General features: G+C 45.1%; 1 protein-coding gene across 1 annotated transcript in view; it reads right to left on the bottom strand.

Moving 5' to 3' along the window:
* The window catches only part of col4a5 (collagen, type IV, alpha 5 (Alport syndrome)), a 32126-nt gene that overhangs the window by 8116 nt on the left and 1170 nt on the right, over positions 1-22840 (bottom strand). Inside the window, exons 2-39 of the mRNA XM_034556741.1 lie at positions 11666-11722; positions 11459-11548; positions 11174-11218; positions 10923-10967; positions 10600-10662; positions 10194-10247; positions 10041-10067; positions 9345-9425; positions 8910-8972; positions 8754-8789; positions 8425-8466; positions 8228-8320; positions 8084-8137; positions 7925-7981; positions 7727-7771; positions 7583-7636; positions 7451-7492; positions 6558-6651; positions 6067-6357; positions 5870-5959; positions 5713-5783; positions 5431-5622; positions 5182-5350; positions 4479-4571; positions 4282-4386; positions 4050-4147; positions 3823-3973; positions 3632-3745; positions 3387-3554; positions 3213-3302; positions 2892-3038; positions 2676-2774; positions 2485-2574; positions 2225-2364; positions 2017-2143; positions 1755-1934; positions 1612-1662; positions 1335-1520 (exon numbers count right to left, since the gene is read on the bottom strand). Of these exons, the coding sequence (XP_034412632.1) occupies positions 1335-1520; positions 1612-1662; positions 1755-1934; positions 2017-2143; positions 2225-2364; positions 2485-2574; positions 2676-2774; positions 2892-3038; positions 3213-3302; positions 3387-3554; positions 3632-3745; positions 3823-3973; positions 4050-4147; positions 4282-4386; positions 4479-4571; positions 5182-5350; positions 5431-5622; positions 5713-5783; positions 5870-5959; positions 6067-6357; positions 6558-6651; positions 7451-7492; positions 7583-7636; positions 7727-7771; positions 7925-7981; positions 8084-8137; positions 8228-8320; positions 8425-8466; positions 8754-8789; positions 8910-8972; positions 9345-9425; positions 10041-10067; positions 10194-10247; positions 10600-10662; positions 10923-10967; positions 11174-11218; positions 11459-11548; positions 11666-11722 (3694 nt within the window). The remainder of the gene's footprint in view (positions 1-1334; positions 1521-1611; positions 1663-1754; positions 1935-2016; positions 2144-2224; positions 2365-2484; positions 2575-2675; positions 2775-2891; positions 3039-3212; positions 3303-3386; positions 3555-3631; positions 3746-3822; positions 3974-4049; positions 4148-4281; positions 4387-4478; positions 4572-5181; positions 5351-5430; positions 5623-5712; positions 5784-5869; positions 5960-6066; positions 6358-6557; positions 6652-7450; positions 7493-7582; positions 7637-7726; positions 7772-7924; positions 7982-8083; positions 8138-8227; positions 8321-8424; positions 8467-8753; positions 8790-8909; positions 8973-9344; positions 9426-10040; positions 10068-10193; positions 10248-10599; positions 10663-10922; positions 10968-11173; positions 11219-11458; positions 11549-11665; positions 11723-22840) is intronic.

Here is a 22840-nt window from a genome sequence, read left to right as displayed (position 1 = left end):
TTATAAAAAGGACACGATAGTGTACACTGTGGAGGTTTATAGTGTGTTCAAGTGATGCTATTATCAATGGGAATTATAATCTGGGAGACAACAGGCATCAGCCTAATGTATTTCTACATTATATATACTTTTTTTCTTCTTTTTTCTTTAACTTTGGTTTTTACTTTACCATTTAAAAACCCATTGGAGTTTAACACAATGGCGACACATGTGTGTCCTGGATGTCCACCCTGCAGCATTGTGTTAGGCTGGTTCTCAAGGGGGACAGACAGTGTCCATGCAGATGGCTGATGGGTGGGACAGAACACGAGACAGCGAAGCCCGGCACGAACCCAAACGCTCTCGACTGGACTGGAGTGTTTGTTATTTTACACAAAGTTGTTATTAGTTCACGTTTTGTTTTTTCGTGTTAAACTTCTGATGAATAATAATAATAATATTATATAATATTATATATATATATATAATTATATATATATATATACCTATATATAATATTATATAGTTTATATAATATATATATAATATAATATATATAATATAATATTATATATATATATATATATATATATATATATATATATATATATTAAGATACAAGTCAAGAGTTTTTTCTGAGTTTGTCTCAGGCTCACCGGTTTCACACCAACATTTCTTCAAAATGATTTAACACAATCACAAAACACTTGACACACACACACACACATACACGCACACACACGTAAATACAGTGCTTCAGGGCTGTGGAGAGAGGGATAGATTACAGCTTCACTCCCAATTGTGGGATCAGGAGAAGAGGGCGAGGGGGTGAGGAAGACAATGAGGACGGATGAATTGGTGGATAAAAACACGATGATGTCGACACAACAAAGTGCCATAAAACACATGCTCATTTTTTGGGGTGGGGGGGGGGTCAAACCCCGGTGACAAACAAGTGATTGGCGGCGCAAGGAGCACCACGACATTTCGTCACAGTGACTCGACAGGCGGTGCTCAAACAGTGACTCTTAGACCGGTGCCGATTGGTGGTGCCGATTGGTGCGATGACGCCCTCATGCAAATCAGCTGACGTGGAGATTGGAAAAGCATTCACATTTAATAACAAGTGAGACTTCTGCCGTTTGCTGTCTGGTTTTCGCCGGTTTTACCGTCGCTCTCTCCTCGGTTTACACGGATAACGTTTTGTGCTGACTATAATTGGAATGTCCCAGAACCGAGGCAATAAGCCCCACCCGTCTGTCCCCGTAGGTGAGTAAATCAAGAGTTAACTAGAAAACCAGGCAGCAATTACTGGCAGAAGACGTGGTGACAAATACTATATCCAAAGGCTTTACCTCCTCTTCCTGGTGGTCCGGGGGATCCTTGGAGTCCTTTGGGTCCCTGCAGAGCTTGTCCTGGAGGCCCGGAAGGACCGGTGTTGCCTGAAGGACCAGGGGATCCGGGGTAACCGGCGTCTCCTTTGGTTCCAGGGAAACCGGGGCTGCCGGATGGGCCGGGAAGACCAGGGTCTCCCTTCGTGCCTTAGTGAGAGATGAAGTGGTGACTGTGACATTGGTGCGGAGGCAGTAAGCACAACGAGCTAACTGCTACATAAAGAGGATGGTTGCTCACCTGGCAACCCTGGAAGCCCAGAAGCACCGGGTCCACCATAACCAGGAAGACCTGGATTAGACATGAATCAGAAGTGAGTCTTATTGAAACTAAACGGCGAATTTGAATTTACAGTGACGCCATTTTCTTGATTAGTGGCTTACCTGGGTCTCCTTTAATTCCAGCGGGTCCTGGGATCCCGTCCCGACCTGCCTGACCCTTGTCCCCTGGCAACCCTGATCCTCCTGGTCGGCCAGATTCTCCTGGTCTACCGGGAGCTCCAGTGAGACCTGGAGCACCGGGCCCACCGTCGAGACCCTTAGGACCGGGGATACCCGGAGAACCTGACAGTGGAGCAGATGGACTTGGTTTTAGCAAGCAGACACTTGACCCATGTCACCTGCTGTAGTCAAATCTCAGACCTACCTTGGAATCCTGGGAGTCCGGATTCACCTTTATGACCCGGCCCTCCTGATATACCTGGGAGACCGGGTGATCCTGGCGTTCCCTTAAGTCCTGAACTTCCTGGGAACCCTGGCTGACCTGGTTCACCCTATGAGAGACATAATAAATTATATGATGTGTGAACCCAAAATGTGCAGTTTTAGGACCTTTCCGTGGTTGAATCCAGTACCTTATGTCCAGATAGTCCGGGTGGTCCGACTCCAGCAGAGCCTGGTTCACCTTTGGCTCCAGGGAAACCAGGTCCTCCCGGCTGTCCTGGAGACCCAGACCTACCTGACTGACCCGGGAGACCCTTCTGCCCTGATGGTCCTGTGGCATCAGAAAAGTGTGACATCAGCGCTCATAGCAAAGAAATAACGCGTCGGAAGAAAATTGGGGGGACAGCTTTCAGTCGGGCCAACCAGGAACCAGCTAGGAGTTCAAACCCACCTGGGAAACCCATTTCTCCCATGCTGCCTTTTCCTCCTGGACCTCCAGGACCTCCTGGGCCTCCTGAGATACCAGGATCTCCCTTTGGACCTGCAGCACCGTGGAAAAGGCACGTTAGAAAATGATTTTTTCTTAGTATGCGTGTATAGATGTATGCATGTGACTGTGTGTGTTGGGAGGTAAACACACACCTGGTGGTCCGGGAAGTCCAGGACGTCCATCGGATCCTGGCAGTCCAGGGTCACCGGAGATACCGGGGATGCCTTTCTGACCTGAAAGACCTGATGCACCTGGAGAACCAATGCAAACATATAATGTGTATTTCCTAAAACATTGAGTAGAATGTGTGTTGCTTACTTCTACAACGTGTCACACTTGGTCTACGCCGAAGGTGTCTTAAGCCGTACCTGGTAGTCCAGGATCTCCTTTGGTTCCTTTTGTAAGCAATGGTGGATCGCTGATCCCTGGGGGTCCCTGGAGGCCGGGCTCACCCCTGTCTCCTTTAAAACCAGGACCGCCAGGACTGCCGTCCCTGCCTTGGAATCCAGGATCACCTGGAGAGGAGAACGGAGAACCAGAGAAGTTTAGCGGTCACAAGCCCGGAGCAGAAGTAACAAAAACATTTCATTCTTTAAAATGCAATTTTATGGATTACAAGCTTTTTAAAATAAAAAATAATACATAATAAACTTGGTGCACGCTACATGTATGTCGTTATGAGTGAACACCTTTAAAGCCGGAAGCGCCAGGCGCTCCTGGTCCCCCTGGTCCTCCAGAGGGTCCCGGGGTTCCCATGGGACCGTGGTCTCCTTTCTGACCTGCAGCCAGACGTCAGAGCAGAAGATTTAAATATTCAAGAACATAATCCCTCATCGACACATTGCATTAGCGTCAGTTCCTACCTGGCAGTCCAGGCAGGCCGTCCCGTCCAGGTCCTCCAGGAGGTCCTGGCGTTCCGATCGATCCAGATAAACCGGGGAAACCGGGACTCCCTCTGTCTCCCGGCAGACCTGGGATGTCTAGACCTGGAGGGCCGGGGTCTCCCTTCCCTCCGTTTGATCCAGGGAACCCTGTAATGATGATGTCAAGATGTCAGGGCCCCCGGATAAAAGAACGGAGGCTTTAAATACAGCTGTATGTATCTGACCTGGTGGTCCCATTGGGCCAGGAGGTCCAGGGGGGCCTGGCTGCCCCAGTGAGCCAGAGGTGGGGGATCCAGGTGGGCCACGAGCTCCAGGTATACCAGGTGTACCGGAGTCACCTGGTGAGGAAAGTCAGCTCAGTTGTACCGTTGGCTCTGATGGTGATTCATCCATAAGTAACAGAACTGCAGGATACCTTTAGATCCCGGAGATCCATCAAATCCAGAGCGTCCAGGTGAGCCGGGGCCACCGGGGAAGCCAGGGTCTCCCTTTGGTCCGGTGAAACCTTTACCTCCGGGTACTCCCGGTACACCTGCGGGGCCGGGAAGTCCAAAGCCAGGCTCACCCTGCCAATTATTTAACAATCAAAACTACTTTTTTGGAGACGATTGATACCATTAATTCATCCATCGATATACATACCTTGGATCCAGGAAATCCAGGCTGGCCAGGGAGTCCATCGACTCCTGGTCTACCTGGTCCTGCAGGAGATCCTGGCTGGCCGTCAACACCTGGGAATCCTGGAGGAGGAAAAAAAAAGAAAGGGGTGGGAGGGGGAGGAGGAAGAAAGGTGGTTATGAGAGAGGCATAAGACGTCCCGAGAAGAGGATGTGATGTTCAAGTAGAGGTGGGGAGAAGTCATTGGTGCCTTTACCTTTGACTCCTGGGGGTCCCGGGAGTCCGATACCTGGGAGTCCAGGGTCCCCCTTTGTTCCCGGTAAGCCAGTGAAACCATTCTGTCCGGGCTGACCCGGTCCACCTGCCAACCAGAAAACAGAAACGTTCGTCACCTTGTTGAGCCGGAGCGAACTTGCTCGAAAAAACACAACGCGTGAAAGAACAATGGCGTACCCGGTGAGCCGGGCAGTCCCGGTGAGCCGTCCAGTCCTCTGGGTCCCGGTAAGCCTTTCTCAGCCACCGCCAGGCCCGGTTCACCTTTAGCACCTGCGAGTTTACAGAGTTTACAGAATCTCTCGTGAAAATCAAAGACTACCGGATTATAGGAACAGATCGAAGAGTCATGTAAAAATAAAGAAAAGGAGCAAATGTAACTTTTTAAGATGACGCTTTTTTTGCAGGTGATACCAATTGCTGATCTATATTGGCAGATCCAGATTGTTGTTTTTGTTGTTTTGTTAAAGCAGCTGGTCTTCAGGGCTTTTTTTGACACCCATAAATCATTTCAACCGCTCTGAAGTCTAAAAGAATAGTCATCTATAGTAGTTATTAGCATTAAAACACACAATTAAAACGAGAAGGAAATAAAAGACTATCTTTATTGATAAAAAAGAAAAAAAACGTGTCATTATTAGTTTTAATGATGTATTATAAGATGTAATTCAGCTCTAATATCTACTTACAACTGGATTTATAAAAGGTTTCACACCAAAATAATGATAATAATGATAAGACATCATCTGTTAAACGGGTTTCAGTATGTAGATAAATGGTAAAGTGTACTAATTATAACACAAGTCACATTGCAACAATGTAACCTTCATTGTGTTTGCTTTTCTTTATGAGGATTGCCGCTACATAATTGTAGATCTCTTACCAGGTGCACCGGAGCTTCCAGGTCTTCCTGAGACGCCCTGGATGCCTTTCTCTCCTGCAGACCCCGCAGGTCCAAAGCCGGGGCCTCCCGGAGAACCCCGATCTCCTGGATTACCCGGGGGGCCTGACTCACCGGGGGTTCCTCGTTCTCCTTTCACCAGCAGAGAGCCCTGTCGAACGCATATCAATTATGAAAGTGATCGCGGATTGGTAAACATCGACGTGAACGTGGCGGTGAAAAGCCACCCACGGGTGTTCCTTTGGCTCCAGGAGATCCGGACTGTCCGTCGCGACCGGGTCGACCGTCCAGACCGGGCAGACCGGGTCCTCCAGGGAAACCGGTGTCGCCCTTCTCTCCCCTCACACCGCTGACCGTGAGGGCATCGCCTGGTTCTCCCTTCTCGCCGGGGAATCCCGGAGAACCCGGAGGACCGGAGGGACCCTGAGCAGAGAAGAAGAGGAACTGAGTATCAACAGAAGACATGGAAGACCTTAATTTAAATCCATGTCATAAATATCTGGAAGTACTGACGGGGGGTCCAACGGTCGCAGGTGTTCCTGGATATCCTCGGTCTCCTTTGATACCTGGGGAGCCAGGAGTTCCTGATGGAGGACAGTGAAGAAGAAACATTGGTACCCGCCCCCAAAAGATTTATACATGAAGCTCGATGTGTTTAAGGGTGCGTTACCAGGGAAACCGGGCTGTCCCGCAGGTCCCGCAGGTCCAGGGATGCCGGTGGTGTCGCCGAAGCAGTTGACGCAGGTGGCGCCCTTTTCACCTACGGGGAAAAAGCGCTCGCTAAGGTCGGTGCTTTGTAGCGTGGTGAGCACTCGGGGGGTGACGTATTTTTCATGGATGAATACCGGCATCTCTGTAAAGTCTCACCTTTCTGGCCAGGCCCTCCTTGGTAGCCTCTCTCTCCCTGCACGCCGGGACGCCCGGGCTGCCCGGAGACGCAGTTTTGTCCTCCCGTGGAAAAGCCTGGAGGTCCGGGGAGCCCCGGTGGGCCCTGGGAACCAGGAGAGCCCGAACGTCCTGGCTGACCCGGCAAAGACAGACCCGGAGCGCCGAGGTCTCCCTTCTGCCCCCTCTCTCCTGGGAAGCCCGGAGATCCCGGCTGACCACCACCGCCGCCGGTAGCTGGAAGACCTGGTGCACCCGGAGGTCCCGATAAACCTGAAGAGGGCCGAGACCGATTAAAACTACATTAATTCCACTCAGAGAACAGTAGAAATGATCTGCTCTTTTTCTCTTCCAAGTAAAATCATAGTTGTACTCATTTATGTTTTATATATTTAGCGTTTTCTAATTCGACTTCCTGTTAAAAGTGAGTCCGCATGTGATGGAATATGCTGAGTGAGTGTGAGTGTGTTTACCTGGGGGTCCTCTATCTCCTTTGCCTCCAGGGGATCCGGGGAAGCCGGCCTCTCCTTTGGGGCCGATCAGACCTCCCGTCTGCCCACCGAGCACCTGATTGGGCGGTGGGGCATGAAATATACTCAGAAGAAACCCCCAAAACACTCACTCACAACACATTTCACCAAGAAATCATGTATTTATTAATCCAATATTTGTATTTTAATATAGGAAAACAATCTATTTAAATCAAGGTAAGAAAGAGGGACACGTCACCACCTAGTGGTCAGACAAAACACACCTGATGCTGGTATTGTATTTTTTCTTTTTAATTGTTAAACTTTATAATAAATTACCTCTGGCCAGATCCTCCTCAAATTGAATCAACATCGCACTGCTTTCACTTCATACTCAATAAAGTAGAATTAAGTTAAATACACTGTATATACTTTGCATTTGTATTAATTTGATTTACTATTTAATTATTTAATTTTCTTGTCATGCTCTGCTATTTTATTTTATTGTATTTTATATATTGTAACCTTGTTTTCTATCTATCTATATATATCATTTTATAGATAATGTAAGACACAAGCTGGATAGAGATATGTCTCCATCTAGTGGTCAGAAGGATGTGGTGCACCAACAAGCCACTTGCACAATTATAAAAGGGAGAATTTCCTCTATATTTAATTTCGTTCTTTACTTCATTTATTAATTGTACGGACCTGCCTCTACAGCCACCGTCTTCTAAGTGCCTAGCTAAAAAAAGATCACCCTTCATATGTTACCTTATGGTCATGGAAATAAACCTCAAAGGCAACTTTGCTAATGGAGATTTAAAAAAAAGGCTATTAATCGATCTGGAGTTCAGATTGTCATGTTAAAAATGAGAAGAATGTAGAATACACACCAGTCCTGGTGGGCCAGGGTATCCACGATCCCCATTTAGCCCCTAAAAATAAAATAAAGAATAGAGAGTTATCAAAACAATCCATGACATCGCCTTATGAATATATAGTTTTAAAAGTAGTAGAAAACTCACTCTTTCTCCATCTCTGCCTGGAGGACCTGGCAGGCCGGAGTCTCCTTTGATTCCCTGATAGTGAAGAAAAGAATAAAGGAAAGTTGAGAGATCGAGAAATAAATAAATAAGTGTTGTGTGTATTGAGGGGGGGGCGGGACTTACGGGGAAGCCCGGAGAACCGGGGTCGCCATCTTTGCCTGATTTGCCCTGCAGGTAGAAGACGGTGATCAGGGGTTAAAAGGCTGTTTTTGTAGATGAATCCAAGAAATACTTTTAAGGCCCTTCAGAGTGAAGTGTAGCTGGTGGAAAGGGTCAAAGGGTCAAAAGGTCACACCTGGGTCACGTGTGATCCGTACTCACTCGTTTTCCTGCTTCACCTGGTTCTCCCTTGTCTCCTTTGTGGCCGCCGGAGGGACCCTAAGGAACAACATCAGCAACACAATGTTATTCCTTTTCCACTTTTACGTGGAGCACTTGTTGCCTAAAAGGGATCCTAAAAGGGGGACAACGGGTACTTACGGGGGGTCCTGGGTAGCCGACATCACCCGGGGAACCTGGAATACCCGGGTCGCCCTGCAGAGGAGGAGTTCAAAGTCTCAACCGAACGTCCGTAAATGACGGTTCACTGGTTAACGTCAATGTATGAAATAAATGTTATGTTACCTTGTCTCCTCTCTGAATCTCGGTCTCCGGGGGTCTCTTCTGTTCTCCAACTTGCCCCGGAGGACCAGGAGGTCCTGCCAGACCTTCTTCACCCTGTGGTCACACACACACACACACACACACACACACAAGATGAGCTCACGGGGTTACGCTTAAAGCTTCCTTGCTAACGTTGACGGTGGTAAGTGCGGTGCTACCTTCTCTCCTTTGGGCCCTTGGAAGTTCAATCCCATGTTCCCCTGTTGGAGAAGAGCAGGACCACAATGAGCTCTCAGCGTGAGAATACGAACAGAAGAAGAAAATTATCGATTCACAGCGAATGCATGACGATGACCCGCCCCTGCCTTTGATTGACACTTGGTTTTATTTATTGATGAACTAAGAAACTAAACAAAACAACACCCGTACTGGCTTCAACACGTATATAATCACAATGCCGTGATTATGGGAGGCCATAAAATAAAAAATAAAAAAGGAGGCACTTGATATCTTAAATCCCTGTTTTCTGTTGAACCCATGAACTCACCTTTGGTCCGGGGAGACCTGGAGGACCTGGACGACCCTGGAAAACAACCCCAGAAAACAACGTTGTTATACTCCCGTTTACAAACTCTAATTGTTTAACTCGTTAAAAATATGAAACGTGAAATACAAAGTGTCAGAGGTCGATGTGGTTCTGTACCTCGTAGCCTCTGGGTCCTGGAGGACCGAGTGGACCCTGCAGACCGGCGGGTCCGGGAGATCCCTGTGACGGAAAAAAAGTTTAAAAGTTTCTATCCTGTGAAAATAAATTGCTTTCCCAACGAGTGTTATTATGCTTTTGAATATTAATGGTTCGAACATTCACGTTTACGTTTGTATGAGAGATGTACAATTTAAAATCTTCATTTGAAGGTTCAAGATACTAAAGTTTGTAATATTTCCTCATATAAATCCTCAATATCTAATGAATAAGTGTCGATCCACATAAATAACCTCGACGTCTTCCCTCTCATGTGGCTTTAATGTATAATATTCCCATCTGACGCCACTCGGCTCTTCTTTTTTTTTTACTTTGGAAACTTAATGAAAATGTAAACTAAATTTCGAAGAGGTTGAAATCCACAAAACGACTCACGGGAACTCCGGGCAATCCGGGTAATCCCACTGCTCCGTTCTCTCCGAAGCGATTGGTGGAGATCACGTCGCCCGGGTCGCCCTGTCGGGGGGGGGAGGGGAGGGGGGAGAGGGAGAGAGAAACCCAACGAGAGGTGGGAGGGGGGGGAGAGAAACCCAACGAGAGGGGGGAAGGGGGAGAGAGAGAGAGAAACCCAACGAGAGGGGGGAGGGGGGGGAGAGAGAGAGAGAAACCCAACGAGAGGGGGGAAGGGGGAGAGAGAGAGAAACCCAACGAGAGGGGGGAAGGGGGAGAGAGAGAGAAACCCAACGAGAGGCGGCCGTTCAGAGGTGTGTTTCTTCAACATGTATCACAACGTGCTTTCTCTCCTTGTTTTGCAGAGTTCTTGTGAAATTAAACAGCAAAAAAAAGAGACTTAAAGTCACACAAACATCTAAACAAATACATTTTTTATAAAATAATAATAACAATAATCGTCAAACACTGACGGAGGAACACGTGCAAAGACAGACCACATGTTCTATTTCTATAATTTCTTGAAATTGCATGCATGCTAGAGATTTGTTTGTTTATGTTTTATTTTTATTCTGACAGTCCACGTACGACCACACACACACACACACACACACACACACACACACACACACACACACACACACGGATCTATGCTTTTATGTGCCAATAAACACGCGTTACCTTTTGTCCTGGCAGACCAGGTGGACCCTAGAAAGGAAAGAAAGAAAAGAAAGAAAGAAAGAAAAAAAGAATGAAAGAAAGAAAGGAGAGAATATTAAAGAAGAAACGTAATCGTTTAACAAATAAAACTCTCTTTTCACGCCGAGAACTCACCGATCGTCCTTGCTGTCCGGGAATTCCTGAATTTCCTGGGAAACCACTATCGCCCTTTGGAGAGGAGAAGCATGTTAAAATATATCCTATAAATGTGAAAATATAAATGTGAAAATATATCCTATAAATGTGAAAATATAAATGTGAAAATATATCCTATAAATGTGAAAATATGAATGTGAAAATATATTTTAAGTGTGAAAATAGGAAGAATAATAAAGCTCTGGGAAAAAATATCTCAAAATGTAAGTAATGAAATCTGGCACAGATTAACTAACTGAATGAACTAAATATTACATTAAAAGCAACTTTTATGTATTTTTCCCTAATTTTTGCAGGAATAAGTATTTAATTCACTGTTATCATTATCATTATCTTTATTCTGAAAAGACTGGTCGTCAGATACCTTTGTCCCATTGCAACCTGCCACTCCTCTCGGGCCTGGAGGTCCGTCCTGGCCGGGCAGACCCTGAGGAAACAGGAAGTAAACAGGAAGTTACGTAACACGTGACACCTGCTTATTTATTTTTTTGGGGGGGCAAAGTAGTGTAAGAAATATTTCCGTAGGATTTTCAAAAGGGGTAGAAATAAGTAAATAATATTACTTTAAAAAAGTTATTTATTTCTTGCATGTTCCTTTATTTTTTAGGGACTAGGTAATAAAAAAATGGTGCATATACCTTAATTAGTTACTCGTTTACATTTTTTAGATGATTTTGGAAAACTTACTGGAAGTCCTGGCGTTCCTGGAAATCCTGGCAATCCAGAGGGCCCCTGTTATAAAAATAAACAATGATAAAAATGTAAATAATAAAAGCCACAGAAGAGAAATCAGCTCCTTTCTTCAAGAAGCTCAATGAGCCTGTGAATCATCGGGTGAAATGGGGACATCTGCTGGTCAGAGGAGGGTACTACAACCTGTAATTTCTTTCGCAACAACCAACTAAAATCAAATCAAATTTCTATATTAATGTACTTACTCTGATTCCTTTTGGACCATATAGTCCTTGAGGTCCATCACTTCCCTGAGAGGAAAAACAGACTTGATTAGATAAATAATCTCTTGACTGATTCGTGTCCATTTCAACGAGGATATGAAACTCTCCCGTCAGTTTTGTTTACTTATTCTCTCCTTCGGAATTTAGTTGACTTTTTAAAAAGCCAGAAATGACAAACTCAAAGGGAGGTTTCTCTCCTCACCTTTCCGACTCCAAATAAAAAAAAAACTCGTTATTGGACTTCATTTAAATTGACCCTGAACGCACCTTCTCTCCTCGGCCCCCGATCGGCCCCTCAGGTCCGGGGAACCCTGGGACTCCTGGCTGTCCGGTGAGACCTGGGAAACCCCGTTCACCCTGCACACAGTGACGCAGATACAGTTAGAAACAACACATAAATATAATAATTACAATTATATATATATATATATATACACACATCAACTTATTAATATTGTGCGTTTCTTTGCCTACCTTGCCTCCTTTTACTCCGCTGCAGTCACATTTGGATCCCACGCAGCCATGGCAGGCCTGTTGGACGACAAGGAAAATAAGATAAATAGAAGATGAATATTTATGTACTCATATTCTCATTTTCAGAATTATTATAATTTTAGGGAAATGACAAAATCACGGACAATAGCATAGAAAAATAACCATATATCTGGTTTTGCAATATATATACATATAAATATATATATATACGCATATCTATTTTTATATGTTTTATAAAATATATATATATATATAAAAAATATATATATTTCTTTTATATATATATATATATTATATATTTAAAATATATAAAATATATATAAAACATTTTTTAATATATATATATTTCTTTTTTATATATATTATATATATATATATATTTTTAATATATATATATAATATGTATATATATATATATATATATGTGGACATTTTTCTAGGAAAATAATTCTGAAAATGTCCCACAGCATCCTTATGATATTACGATATCTGTTTGCATGTTTTCGTTTGCAGTTGTTCCGTCGGTGAATTCTCTCTATAATAATATAATAATATTATGCACATCCGTAAACCAAAGTGGGTATTTCTCACGGTGACCATGGTCACGCTCCAGGATTTCTTCCCACAGAGAAGAAGGTTTGTTTAAAGAAAAGCTGCGAAGGTCAGCGAGGCCCCGAAAACGACACGCTAACATCAAATAAATAAAGAGTTTATCTAGAATAAAACAAATCTTCCTCGGCAGGAAAACAAAAATACTTTTCTTTAAAGAGTGAGAACGGAGAAAGAAGGGTGGAAGGGATAAAAAATAAAAAAAAAAGATAGGGAGGGATGGGAGCGCCGAGCTGTTGACGAACTCTTCCCCCGCGTGCTTGTTGACGCGGCTGAAATGCCAGACGGGCATCGATGGCACGCATGCCGGGCAGCCGGGCGGTGAGAAAGACGGGCGGCTTTGTGTCGAGTCAGCGTGTTTGTGTGTCGACGGCTTTCACGGTCGGCGTCGGGCGTCTTTTAACACCTGCAGTTCCCCTTTGAGCCACACGAGGGAGCCTCGAGGTTTCAAGAAAGACCAAAAGTCCAAAACAAACCAAATATGCTCAATATGTACAGCAGACGTCAACGGACATGTGTGGTGTACACACATCTGTAAAAGTCTTTGAGGCTAAAACGAGGCACAGGTTGAGGGTTTGATTCCCACCGTGACCCTCCATGACGGAAAGGAGTGTTTTTTTGGGGGGAGAGATTAAAAAAGATGCACACAATGTCGCATGTTGGCGGTAAACACAAAAATGCAAAAGGTTATCTGGACTGGAGGGTAGAGAGGTTACCGACACACACACACACACACACACACACACACACACACACACACAGGCGTGTGTGTGTGTGTGTGTGAGTGTGTGTGTATCTAGGTGTTTTTACAAGCCCTGAATCTCCAGATTAGTATCTGGTCTGCTTCAGCTCAATGCAGTCTGCTCTCCCACGCCCAGGCCTGCAGCTCGCACTCTCTTCACCTCCGTCTCTCTCTCTCTCTCCCTCTCTCTCTCTCTCTCTCTCTCTTTCTTTTCATCCATGGGTTTTATTGCCGTCTCCTTCACTCATCCCCCGCGAAATGCGTTTATCCAGAAAAGCATGACGGCGCTCGCTTTAATAAGCCTTTAAAACGTTCGTACTTTGCTCAGCTTTACGGACACACACACAAACACATACACACACACACACACACACACACACACACACTCTAGACTCTAATAAACCATAAACAAGTGTTTATTTCAGCCCCTTTGCAGCCCGATAGGACAATAATAAATGATTTAAGTGTGAAAAGTGTGTTTAAACAAATGGCGGAGCGTCATCAGGCTGCACCGGCGTAGCATGAAAGCATGGTGGAATCAACGCTAGCTAAGAAACCGGCTATCCGCTAGTTAACCTGCTAACGTTTTCATGCTACACTGATAACAATAAATAGATTTTACATTAGGAACAGATACTTCTTGCACCACTGCATATTATATATATAACTATAATAGAGTAATGGTAGTAAAACCTTGACTATGACATCATCTCTTTTATGACGTTATGCATGTACCATGAGGATTAATACAAGTAGTGTGTTGCGTGTTGTTTACTTCCCATATGAATGAGCTGTTGCTCTGATAAAACCTGCTTAAATAAAGCGTTGAAAGCGTCTCTCCCTCTCCACGCCGTCCCCTCTCTGGACCCTGGTTTACCCCCCATTACCCCCCATTACCCCCCATTACCCCCCAGGCCCTGACAGGGCATGTGATCCCTTTATGGAGGTCAATGAGCTGCAGATATTTGCTCCCACTCCCTCCATCTCTATCTGTCTTTTAGCTCTCTCTATCGTTTCCACTCGCTCTCTCTTTACCGCTGCTGTCCCACTTTCTATTAAAAAAAAAAGGTTTTAAAAAGGTGAAGCTCTCACGCGGAGAGGTGGAGGTCACGAGGTGGAGGTCACGAGGTGGAGGTCACGAAGAGGCAGTTAATGAGCAAAGAGTAGCAGAACTTTATGCCCACGTGTGGTTGATTTTATGGCCTCGAGAACCCTTTAAAAGAAGAATAGATCTCTATGTAAAGGATAGGAGTGTGTATATAAGATTAAAAAGAGAGTAGGCGCTGTAGGTGTGTACAGAGTGATGGAGGGGTGAGCCAGGTGGGGGGGGGGGGGGGGGGGGGGGGGGGGGGGGGGTGGCATGTACCCGGGGATTAGACCGGCGAGACTGGAATTCCCCCGCTCATCAAAGACTGATGATTAGACACCTAGAATGCCCTGAATAACACACACACACACACACACACACACACTTCTGCTTTCCAACACTAGAGACCACATGTTCACACACACACACACACACACACACGCGCGCACACATGCCATCGTGCCACAGTGCCGTTCCAGGAATCCCATTGATACACCCCCCCCCCCCCCCCCCCCCCCTCTTCTGTTCACATGTGGTCTAATGAATGTTGACCCCACTCGGTGACCCCCCCACTGAGAGGTACCTGCAGGGCGGGCGCTTCAGCATCCACACTGCCTATGAGACTCACACCTGCGAGTCTCCGGCTCACGCTGTCGGTGGTCGGTGTTGCATTGTGGGTAATGTAGGCACCGGGTTTTGGACTGCATGAATTTGGGGTTCTTACTTTACGTACTACATTTCCTTTTAATATCACCTCTATTGCTGTGCCCCAAAACAACACAGCAAAAGCTTTGCGGGATGAAAATAAAGGTATTTAAAATAAACCTATTATAATTATTCAACCTTACAATAAATATATAAATGTACAATAAACCAATAAAGTATTATTACATTACATTGGTGCCCACACAAAAGCACAAGAAAAGCGTGCGTGCAAACGTTGCTGATCTATTGTCAACAGGAGAGGGGGAGAGGGGGGGGGGGGGGGGGGGGGGGGGGGGGGTGAATTCCTTCCTCTGGTAGACATGACAACCATCCCCGGCACGGCCCGGCCCGGCACGGCACGGCCCGGCACGACGCAGGTTCAAACATGCACCCTCTACCATCCCATCTGCAGCGCTGCACATACATCACCGCTTGGCACGGCGCTCCGTCGCCACGGGCAACGAGAAATTAGAGAGGGGAGCGGCGGCTGAATACCTGGATAGACTGAGAGGGAGGGGGGGGGGGAGGGGGGGGGGGGCGGAGAAAAATCACACCTGTGGGATTCTGGGATGCATTCTGCGTCCTTTTACATTTAATCTTTTTTTTAAAGGTTTCAGTCCAAGTCGCCATCCTCTGTGTCTCATCAGGACCACGTCCAGCTGCCCCGAACATATTTACCCAGAAGCCTCGGCGGCAGACAAAACAAGATAGTGCTGCATGTCCTGACGCTTTAAAATCGGCGAGATAGCGGGACAGAGACGGGGGGGAGAGGGGGGGGCAGCTCTCACATATTCTGTTTTAACTCCACCTTCAGCACTTATTGGTACAACATTTGTGATTTTGGGGCACATTAAATAACATTTTATTGTTTTATTGTATTAATTATTGGTATATGTTAAGCTTAATTGACCTTTTGGATGACCTTCAGTTGTTTTGCTCTCTTAACATTGACAGAATGGACGGAAAGGTGTGCACATATTAAATGGTCGTATTAGAACACATTAGACACATGCAGTTCCGCATCTTCGCCACACGAGGTCGGTGGCGACAGACAGACGGGCAGGTAAAAAAAGGAAAAAAAGAAGAAAGATGAAAAGCATCTCAGCCACAAAGAGACCGAACGGTATTTAGACATCCAGGAAATCAAAAGGCCAGGAGAAAAAAAATATGTATTCCCCTCATCGTCCTGCGTACGAATGAGTAATATTGACATTTCTTTGTGTTCCCAGAGAGCTCTCGGCTCACATCCTCACATGCAACATGCTCCCTCTTGCTCCTCCAGGTCGTCATTGTGCGACGCAATCTGGAGGAGAGGCAGGTCACAGCAGGTCTCCGCCCTGCCCACATTTTCTCTTGAATATCTCCACTTTAAAACCAGACACAGCAGCTGTTCCGTGGGGGGGGGGGGGGGGGGGGGGGGGGGGGGGATTTCTATTGTTTCTGCACAGAGAACAACAACAAAAATTGAGAAAAGTGAAATGTTTCAGGGACTGAATGGACGACTTCAAGCTGCTCTGCTTTTGAGCTATTTAAGAATGTGCATCCACAAAGTCAGATCCTTTGCAGCTTTTAGATAATATGACGGGTTATTCTTAGTTTTTCTCGGACGCATTAAAGGAGGTTTTAATCAACTTAAACACAATTAGCAAGTTCAGTTGTTTAGTTCCTCAATAAATATTAAAAAATATATATTTTGTTAACTTTTGTTGTTTCCTAAACGCTCCATGGATGCCCAAATGATTGGCTTCAATATTTTCTTGACTAAAAAACACAAAGGTTGAGTAACTGTCTCTCTCCATCTTTTTCCTCCTCCTCCTCCTCCTCCTCCTCCTCCTCCTCCTCCTCTTCCTCCTCCTCCTCCTCTTCCTCCTCCTCGTCCTCCTCCTCGTTTCTTTCTCGTTGTTCTGAACAAACACGCAAAATATATAATATAAAATATACTGTATATATATATATATATAAATATGTATTGACAATAAAGATGGAAAAACAAATGTGAAGAAAACACAAATAATCAAATGGTCATATTTTATTATTATTATCATATTTTCCCCCACCGTGTACTAATGTAAACCAATATATGTTTGCCAATAAAAGAATTCCTACAAGCGAAAGAGAGAGAGAACTAAAATAATTGTGTTTAACTTTTTGTCAACACTCAAATTAAAGAACAAAAAACCTGAATAAATGACCATAAGTTCAGAACCTTGAAGAACCGAATAGGAACCTTGAAGCTGCTCCTGCGGCTCCACAAACACACTTGATGTTCTCCGTGCATCTCAACCAATAAGCAGTCCCTAAAAAGCATCCCGGTGACGTCATCACGGGGTAAAAGAGAGAAAAGAGGACGACGTGGAAGAGGAAAACCATAAATAATAAAACATCTTAATAAAAAGGCTCCGCCTCGCTCTGCGGCTGAACATTATCCTCGCGGCTTAGCTGCATACCGGCCGGCACAGCGACCTGCGGGATTAACTCTGACCCGGCTGCACCTGAGGGACACACACACATAACTTGCGCCGTACTTACAGGAGTGTGTGTGTGTGTGTGTGTGTGTGTGTGTGTGTGTGTGTGACTCCTGTATGTACGGCGCAAGTTATGAGTGATTTATCTGATGGAGAGAGGGGAGGAAAGAAAGTGCTCCGACTTTAACGAGTAAATAGTTTGATTAAAGCCGAGCAAAGTCGTATTTTTACACTAACAACGAATGGAAGAAAGGGGGCGCTCTTTACCACCAGAACGTTACACAAATGCACCGTTTTGTTTTACGGTTAGTTAACTTAATTAACACCCAAAAAGCACCCCTTTGAACCTCGCGTCCTCCAGAGATGTGCTCGTACATTATAATCCTTTATTATAATTTTAAAAATCTGATAAAGAAACCAAAGTCGACTAAGCGACAAAACGACCGATTGCTAGCATTATTATCTCCAGCATTATCGGTTTATTCATCACCCACCGGACTCTACCGGATCAGCACCGATCAGCAGACGCTAGCTAGAGGTTAGCATGCTAAAGAGACGGCTATATGTCCCCTCAGGAGTTGGTGGAGACCCAAAACCGACTAGAAGAGAGACAATATTGGACTTGCCTCCATCGGGCGGATGCTATTGTTGTTTCATGTTTTATGAGATGATATATATATATATGCGACAAACCAAAATCATATGTAATCCACGTAATCATCAACCGGGAAGTTTAAAAAGGTCACGAAAGGCTTCGAAGGGTCGAAAAAAAAAAAAAAAAGTTTTTTTTGACACAAATGTGCGTCTACAGCTCGTCTTTTACTTTGAAACAACTCTGTCCGAGACAAGTATATAAAAAGTGATGTGATAGCGCTGTAGTCTGAAACAGTAGCCACACACACACACACACACACACACGCACACACATACAGAAACACACACTCCATACCACTTATTCCCCATGTGGCTTTTCGGGGGAAGCACTGTTTCCTCCGCAGGAGTTTGATTAGACAAACAGGTGCCCAGAATGAACGAGAGAGCATTAAAAGTAGAGAGAGAGAGAGAGAGAGAAAAACAGAGGAGAAGAGAGAACCAGATGCCCTCCCACACTACGGTGGAATAAGCTGCAGTCAAAACAGCTTTCTGCCTCTCTGAAGCAGCTCTGATGACTTCATTCATTCGTTCATGGACGACTGCAGACTACACGCTAAGCTGTGTGTTTTAGCATTGTGTGTGTGTGTGTGTGTGTGTGTGTGTGTGTGTGTGTTATCGCTTCTCGCCATCAGTCCCTCATGTGAGATGAACAGATCTGGAGGCTTGGTGGAGAGACAGAAGGCCGAGAGACGAAGTGCCGTTTGCAGGCGAACCCATTGGTGGACGTAGCTGTCAATCATCTCATCCTGCTACTTCATGAGTAGAATACGTTAGCTCACATTCTCATAATAAAGTAGTAAAGTTAGATATTCGAGGAAACGAGAACAAGGCGACTTTGCGTTCGACCTTCAGACGGCAGAGAGGAAAGACGAGCGTAACCACGGATACGGCGTGGAGCAATAAAACAAGGCGCTGAGTGATGGAAAGACGAGGCCAGTCATCGCGGTTTGTTAATAAGCACTTTCGGGGGAGGGGAAGGGAAGATGTACAACACAGGTTTAAGCAGGTGAGAGGGGAAGGAGAGAGGAAACAAGGAGACATCTGTAGATCAAGGTCACCCGCTGATCTCAGACAGATTAAAACTCTTCTTCTTCTTCTCTTCTCCAGAAAGAAAGAATGCAAAACAATAACAAACATGTGATGCATTTCTGCATTTATTTGCTCTCTTTGATCCTTTTTGTTATTTTTTTTCCGAGCGTTATTGTTTTTGTTTACTTCCCACCTGAAGCGATGCGTGTTTCACTTTGTCCTGTAAGCAGCGCTCTGGTTTTTACTTTTGGCTGTAAAAAAAATCTCTCTTCTTTTCTAGAGAGAGAGAAAGAAAGGAGGGAGGGAAGGAGAGAAGGAGGGGAGGGAGGGAGGGAGCAGAGGACGGCATGTCTTGTGACTTTTCAGTGTAGGTGGACTTGGCCTACTAGATCGCAGCCACACACACACACACACACACACAATTCGATGGAAAGAAGATGAAGCGGATACGGACTGAGAAGTAGACGTAAACATGCTGAGAAATCTAAATCAGCGGGATTCATCTTCACAATCCAAAGATCTGGTTGATAACCTTAAAGCTGCATTCTCTCTCCACTGACCACCAGGGGGCGACTCCTCTGGTTGTGTAGAAGTCTGTGCTTCATGTGTTAAAGCTGCATTATCTCTCCTGGCCACCAGGGGGCGACTCCTCTGGTTGTATAGAATAGGTGATAATGGGGTTAAGAGGGAGAAAAAGACGTCTTGTGCAAAGAGATTAAATGAGATCATGACCCCAGTGGGAAGAAAAATACGAAGAGGGACGAGGATTAAACCTTCTAGACAGAACTACTACTGCTGGTCCAGGTACTACTACTACCATACAAATACTGCTACTCTTGCTGTCCCTGTAAGTACTACTACCATACAAATACTGCTACCCTTGCTGTCCCTGTAAGTACTACTACCATACAAATACTGCTACTCTTGCTGTCCCTGTAAGTACTACTACCATACAAATACTGCTACTCTTGCAGTCCCTGTAAGTACTACTGCCATACAAATACTGCTACTCTTGCTGACCCTGTAAGTACTACTACCATACAAATACTGCTACCCTTGCTGTCCCTGTAAGTACTACTACCATACAAATACTGCTACTCTTGCTGTCCCTGTAAGTACTACTACCATACAAATACTGCTACCCTTGCTGTCCCTGTAAGTACTACTACCATACAAATACTGCTACTCTTGCAGTCCCTGTAAGTACTACTGCCATACAAATACTGCTACTCTTGCTGACCCTGTAAGTACTACTACAATACAAATACTGCTACTCTTGCTGACCCTGTAAGTACTACAATACAAATACTGCTACTCTTGCTGGCCCTATAAGTACTACTATCATACAAATACTGCTACTCTTGCTGGCCCTGTAAGTACTACTACTACTGATATAAATACTTATACTACTGATGGCCCTCTAGGTACTAAACCTGTAACTCTTGCTGCTGCTATTCTACCACAAAACCTACTTATGTACTACTACTACTAATTGTACTACTACTACTACTATTCTACAATGTCGACAGGTACTACTGCCTCTGAGAATACTACTCCTCCTCCTGCCACTACTGACTAACTCTTGTTACTCTAAATACTACATCAACTTCTACAAATACTACTTCTTAACTATATTTATACTACAACTAGACCCGTAGACGACTGCAGTGCTGCTACTGGCGTTAAAACAAGTGGTACTAGTGTCACTCTTTTTACTACTACTTAGTGTACTACTACAATGGCTGCTAGTACTCGTAGTACTTCTACTACTAGCTGTAAAAGGAGAGAGCCGGTGAATGCGGAGGAGGAGGAGGGAGTGAAAGTACTGGAGAGAAGTAATTAGCTGTCTAAACATTGACTTTTTGGTCCCCACCTGTTAATCCTAATGACGTCTTCAGCTCATTGACACCCCAGCGTGAGTTCTCCCAGGAAACACACACACACACACACACACACACACGTGTACTTCTGTACACAAAGTACTCCTTCATAATGTGTGACTGTATAAAAGGAGGTAAGTAGGCCTGCAGCTTGTTTGAGGAGCACCTCCTCGGGGAGCAGGTGAGATAAAGATGGAATTTGGCTTCCAGGATGAACACAAAGGGCAAGGAGAGAGAAACGTGCACACATAATAATAACATAGATATTTTTAAAAAAAATAGTAGCTGCAAGCCAGAAAGATGAATGCACTTTTTGTGCTTTTTTTTTTTTTGCCCTGAATTTAGTCTGTTGGACAATTAAGTATCGCTGCAAGCAACAATTAACTTTATTCCAACTTGTTTGATGAGAGAACACGTATCTCTGCAATCAGAGGATGTTATGGCTACCACACACACACACACACACAGTTCTACCCAAGATGTGGGTCAGGTAAAAGGTGAGGCAACCTTTGTGTGTGTGTGTGTGTGTGTGTGCACAGGAAAGCATGCATCAAATAAAGTGTGTGTTTGTGGTTGCGCGGCATGACGGGTTCAAAGGGAAACCTCCAGGTATACATTACCGCCGAACTCCCTCACCTGGCTGAATGGTAGATTCATATCTGGGCGAGGATTAATACTGCACGCACGCACACACACACACACACACAACCAAATAGTGAAACAGTGATGTATGAGACGCTCTATTTAAGCCTTAAGAAGAATTATTACAAGCCAAATGAGAAGCTCTTTGCATGTGTGTGTGTTTGTGTCAAACTATTTTTTTTGCCAGATTTGAAAGGTTTTTACTTGAGGAGTTAACCCTTCTTTTATATTAAATACCTTCAGCATGTTTTGTTGGACGAGCTGAACTCACTGAGGTACTATTGTGTGACACACACAGCCTCCACTAGGGGGCCTCAGTGAGAACACACCGAGTGCAGCTCAGACATAAAGTGGCAGAGAAAGTCAAATCAACACCTGCGTCCTGCCTCCATCTTTCATTCACGTCCTCCTCTTGGTTTTCTTTCTCATCACCTGAACTCAGGTCCTCTCACTAACGTATAGCCTTTCTCTCCAGGAGGGTGGGGTCCGCCACATTCCTTGGTACAAAGTGGACCCCCCAACACCCCCCCCCCTCCCCCCCCTCTCTCTCTCCATCTCCATGGCAACAATAACAGCCACTCTGTCACCCCCGGTAACAGAGCCGACCTACACCTACAAACACGCCTTCCCTTCTTTTATTTAAACTCTTATGGGACACTTTTTAGAGAGCATCTTCAACCTTTAATAAATCATTTTAGAAGACGTATGTACCTCTAGTGAAATAGGTTTGAAGCCCTCGAAGTGCATCTGATTACGTCAAACAACTATTCTGGCTTGCATGAAGAAAAAAAACTAAAAGAATCTGGAAGATTTAATCTGTTTCATGCCGCAGCAACACACCGGCAGGCCGGAGCCAGGCCCCCCCACCCCCCAGTTCAGACTTTAAAATTGAATATTTGTAGACGTGATGCATGAACTGCATGGGAGGAAGCCACCTGCGTTGTTATTTATACAACATGCTCAGGTGTAAACTTTGAGGCTTTGGCTTTGAGCTGATGTTTGTGACGTTGATGTGATGCCATGCGGCCATAAGGGCGAACACCTTCAAGGTGGAGGTGTGCAAAAGTCTCCTGGAAACATGCTCCAGGCTCATACCTCACATGCTGATGAACAGCGGGCCTGATTGGACACGCCGTGTGTGTGTGTGTGTGTGTGTGTGTGTGTGTGTGAGTGTGTGTGTGCGTGTGTGTGGGCGGGGTGCGACGATTTGGGCCCTGGTGAATTATTAATGAGGATGTGAATATTCATCATATACGGCTAGCCTGTTGTAATATTACATGAGAGCTCCCCCTACTTCACGGATCGATGCCTTTGATGGTGCACGCGCATAACAAACACCTC

This window comes from Cyclopterus lumpus, chromosome 18 (genome assembly GCF_009769545.1).
Source record: "Cyclopterus lumpus isolate fCycLum1 chromosome 18, fCycLum1.pri, whole genome shotgun sequence".
NCBI classification, from domain to species: domain Eukaryota; kingdom Metazoa; phylum Chordata; class Actinopteri; order Perciformes; family Cyclopteridae; genus Cyclopterus; species Cyclopterus lumpus.
The sequence above is the reverse complement of the archived record's forward strand: the minus strand, read 5'-3'. Positions and strand labels throughout refer to the sequence as shown.